This window comes from Bos indicus x Bos taurus, chromosome 24 (genome assembly GCF_003369695.1).
Source record: "Bos indicus x Bos taurus breed Angus x Brahman F1 hybrid chromosome 24, Bos_hybrid_MaternalHap_v2.0, whole genome shotgun sequence".
Classification (NCBI taxonomy): domain Eukaryota; kingdom Metazoa; phylum Chordata; class Mammalia; order Artiodactyla; family Bovidae; genus Bos; species Bos indicus x Bos taurus.
This window is the reverse complement of record NC_040099.1, coordinates 43646063-43650798: the sequence shown is the minus strand read 5'-3', so window position 1 is coordinate 43650798 and position 4736 is coordinate 43646063. Positions and strand designations below refer to the sequence as shown.

Here is a 4736-nt window from a genome sequence, read left to right as displayed (position 1 = left end):
TGACAGTATAGTGAACATTCTGAAAAATTCCCAGAGTGGAAATGCACTAACAGCATATGCCCTGTTTAAGGTAGGTACTGCTGTGGGTGGATGGCGCCTCACACTGAACCTTCCTAACACTCCCTGCCTGTTCCCAGGCTTACCTTTATAACTTAGTGTATTTCATCTCTTATATGTCTATTGACTAAAAGTAAAATATACATTTTTTAAGGGTAAATAAAATGATGGCTAAGGAAGAAGAGCCCTAAGAATACGTAGGTTGTTCACAGCCTTCTGTGCTGAGACACATGTGAGACTAATGAATTCCTAGCAAGCAGGTCATCTCTGACATTTCTCCTACTGATAGTACATTAATTTTCCTTAATCAGAGATCCATATGCCATCTGACATATTAGTGAAATTTAGCATTTATTTTACTGTTTATAATAGTTCATCTTCCTAGAAAGTAAAATAGTAAAGTTTAAATCAAACTGATTTCTGTGATAAACCTTAGACTTAGTTGTTGATGTTACATATATTTCATTTGTTCATTGTCTTTACAACTGTTGTCTAGATTCAGACAATGACATCTTTGTAAATAGTTTTTATACTTGTGGTTATTTTGGAAGACTCATTGTAAATTGTGGAGTTTAGCTATATTAATGTAGTTTTTCTCAACTGACAAAAAATTATGAGGTTCTTTGTAGCTTTATTCTAAGAAACCAGGTAGAAAACATTGGGAAACTAGATGTTAATTTATCTTTGTTATAAAAATACGTAGAATTATAGGTTTATAGTAGTACTTTAATCCTCATTAAAGTCCTCTGAAATACTGGACTTCTTATATGATAATTTTGACTATAGGCCTAAAGCTTAATTGCTGAGTTTTTCAACATTAAAACTTATTGAATTCATAAATTATCAATTTATGAATTTGCAGTTTGTGTAGTTTAACCTTAATAAATCTAGCTGTCCTGATGGTTTAAACCATGTCCCTAATTATAACTGTTTCTTATCCCATACTCTCGTATCACAGCCTGTGTGTGTCTTCTTTTCTGAATGTCTGTTGTCTTTGCTCATGAGTGCCTAGGGGTTCAGAGTTCTGTCTTCTTGTGCTGCGTTTCCCGTGCTGGTGCTGTGCTCTGAAGGAGCATCAGTGCTCAGTGCCTGCTGGTCTGCTTAGAATTGAAACACGAGGCTGGCACGAAGGTGGGCTGATGTCAGCAGTGGCTCTACTCAACGTTCCTCTGGGAGGAGGGAGGTGTGAATTGTCCACTTGGGGTTTCCTGTAACCTGACTTCTCAGGTAGAACAGCAGATAGGGAGGATCCTTGCCTCAGAATGTGATGCAGCCCCTGCTGTTACAGTTCTCCCTTTGAACCAATTAGTCTACTAGTTAGTTCGGGACTAACCTCTGGTCAGTTGACCTGTACTTGTCTCCTGCATGTGTGCCATTTTACCATTTGTTCGCCTCACAAAGTTCCTGGTTGGGATTCCAGACTCAGTGTGGACTGTAATGATAAAGTATCATAAAGCCTGGAGAAGTTAAAGAAAAGAGATTTACAAGTGAAACTAAACTCCATGAAGAACAAACATTTGGCTCGTGTTTGCCCCTCAGTTTGGTATAGTGTGTGCAGGTTGATAGGGTTTCTGAGAACGGAAATGCATATGCCTTTGTTGTCGGAGGGTCCTGAGCTCTCACTGATTTCCGGGCTTCTGCCCCTAGGTTCATTAGCATGTGGGGTACAAACTGTGGTGCTGCTACTGTGTATGTTCTCTGATCCTAGGTCAGTGTCTAGGTGACAGATACTTATGGAATGTTAGGAGGGAAAACCATATAGCATGTAACTGTTTTAGCCTTGTGAAGCAATAAAGTAATTGATAGTTATTACCAAGAGTTTTAATTTTACACTATTTTTGCTTATGTGTGCTCAGTAGTGTCCGACTCTTTGCGACCCCATGGACTGTGTGGCCCGCCAGGCACCTCTGTCCATGGGATTGTCTCAGCAAGAATACTGGAGTGGGTTGCCATTTCCTCCTCCAGGGGATCTTCCTGACACAGAGATGTGGAACCGGCGTCACCTGCATTGCAGGCGGAGTCTTTACCACTGAGCCAGCCAGTTTTTGCTTAAGATGGTAGTTATAATCAGTACTAAACTGTCTCGTTTTCCTGCAGATTGCAACGCCTGCGCGGTACACTGTAACTCTGGGGGGGACCTCCTTCACTGTGAAGTATCTGCGTAGCCGGGGCTACATGTCGACACCACCCCCCGTGAAGGAGTACCTGCAAGACAAGATGGAGGAAACAAAGGAGCTCCTCACAGAGAAGATGGAAGAGACAAAGGACAGACTCACTGAAAAACTGCAAGAAACCAAAGGAAAGGTTTCTCTTAAGAAAAAAGTGGAATAGGGTGCCTTATATACCAGGTTTTAGACAGTTCTTGCACTTGAACCTTTGGAGACTATGGACAAAGGTACATGCTCTTGATTTTTTTTGTTGTTAACAGCCTAAATATAGCAGTTCTCTTGAGTTAAAGAACTGAGATAACTTTAAACATTACTAGAGAAAAAATGAACCCAGTATAAGAATTTCATGGCAGTAGCAGCATTAAGCAGTGGTCCATGTCTTCAGTCATCCTTGCTTTGGACTTAGTTGCAGCTGCTGACTCCTTGAATAGCTGGTGTGTGGCTGTAAGCAGATTTAACACTGGATCTTCATCTTTATTATTCACTGAGGCTTTAACTGTGTTCAGTTCTCATTGTGGAGACAAAGGATTATCATCAGAACTGCCTGTGAATAAGAGGATATGTAGTCCTTCTGTGAAGACTATATAATGGTTACATACCAGTTAAAATGTAGACTTCAAATGAAGAAAACTGAATGAAAGTTGAGTCATATATATGTAAATAAGATGTATGGTTACATGTAAATGAAAAATCGACCCTTTAAAAATGACTTTTACCTGAAGCTTGTCATAATCAAATTTTTAAGCAAATCTGTGTGGCCATAGCACTTTGTCACCCAGCACATAAAACTCTTGTTATTCCTACATCATGTCCTCTCCAGCTGATCTCTCAGAGGAAAAGAGGAATCATTATACCTGAAGTTTATAGTGGGGATCAAATGCCCACAGCAGTGCCTGGAGCTTGTGTTCTTAGCAGTGCAGTTCTGGGAGGGTGGGGCCTTCATGTCCCTGCCGTCTGGTCTCCACCTGCCAGAGTCGAGCTTGATTCCATCATGGAGTACCATTTAAGATTATAAATGCTGTTTGCTCCTTGCATTGAAACATTCTTACTTGAATATTTTAATTAATTTTTTTTAAATAGCAAAGCTATCATTAAAACCAGCTTGAAATGAAATTCAGTCATGGTCAGATGTGACAGAGTGAGTGTGATTCCTTTTGCTCTGACTGCCTTTACTCCAGTTCTAACCTTAGAATTGAAAGTGGGAACGGCCTCTTTATAGCTTGTCTGTTGTGAGTGATCTGATTCAGTAAGAGGATGCCAGAGGGATTGCCAGAAATAGTCCCACAGGCATCACCGTCACTTCGTATGCCAGAGTGGCCAAATTTAGAGAATATTTTGAAGGGAAAAAATGTTTACATTTGATATGTCTCTTGTGTTGGATATGCTGTGGTGACTCTTCTTGGTGGGGGAGGGCAGAGTATGAAGGGGCAGAACTCACTCTGCCATACGCAGGGTTCATCAGGCAGGATGGTTTATCTGCTAATGCAGATCAAATGTGTGATTCCAAATTGACAGCCCTTTTTCAAATCCAGACACAGTGAACCTGTTTTAACTTATTAAATAATTCACATCTTCTGAATGTTAAATGCTGAGATAGATATTAACAAATTTCTTGTTTATTTTTAGTCACTGAGACTGCCTGGTTTAAAATCATGTGTTAAATGAAACTTTTTTTTTTACTTTTCACGTTGCATAGGGCATGTTTTCCAATGAGGATAAATCATGGGTCTAAGAAGCTGTGTTTCCACCTTTGGTTCAGTCCAGTGGAGATCTGCTGCCATCCAGTCTCATAACTCTGTTGTGTTTATTCAATTACAGAAAGTGAGACACTGGGGAATGCTTTGAAATTCTCTAGTAAAATGTTCTCTGAAGGTGTAAGAAGTTCTTTTATCATATTTGGTATCAGGAATACTTGATCTTGTCAAACACTGCTGCTCTCATCTTGCCAACCTAGTCCTTAAGGAAAGCTACAGAGAGCCTAAAGGGGGACCCCTGGAGTGTCTATGTGGAGTGTTTGTAGCAGGCCAGTAGCACATAGTGGGCACTGAGTTAAATTATCCAGAGTGTGTATGTGTGGTAAGTATCACGACCCATTTCATTTACAGTAAGCCTTAAACTTGCTGTGTCTGGTGTGTGCATCTGTTTTTAAATAGGATTGCTAACAAGGTAAAGAGGGAGTCATAGCTGAGACTTAACATCTACAAAATGGAAAAAAGTGCTCAAAAAATTAACAATTGAAATGAAAAACAGATCAGGTTAAAAAGAGAGAGAGACCATTCAAGGAAAATAGTGAAACAACCTTTTAAAGTATCAAAACAGTTTTTTTTTTTTTTTTTTTTTACTGAATCAACATTCTGCATGTAGCAGGGTGCTGTTTGCAGCTCCCAACAAAGGGAAAAGAGTACATGTATTAAGGTCACCTTCCTGCCACTAGTGAAAATAATGACTATGCCTTCAAATACAGTCTTTAGTTTGTTTTAGAATCTACCTTCTATTTATTTACGGACAGAA

General features: G+C 39.6%; 1 protein-coding gene across 4 annotated transcripts in view; it reads left to right on the top strand.

Moving 5' to 3' along the window:
- Nucleotides 1-3587, top strand: part of FAM210A (family with sequence similarity 210 member A) — a 13782-nt gene extending 10195 nt beyond the window's left edge. For all 4 annotated transcript variants that reach the window (XM_027526198.1, XM_027526200.1, XM_027526199.1 and 1 more), the window contains 2 exons: nucleotides 1-70; nucleotides 2155-3587. The exon at nucleotides 1-70 is cut by the window's left edge and continues 42 nt beyond it. In XM_027526198.1, coding sequence (XP_027381999.1) covers nucleotides 1-70; nucleotides 2155-2388 — 304 coding nt within the window. In that variant the 3' untranslated portion in view covers nucleotides 2389-3587. The remainder of the gene's footprint in view (nucleotides 71-2154) is intronic.
- Nucleotides 3588-4736: the final 1149 nt, after the last annotated feature.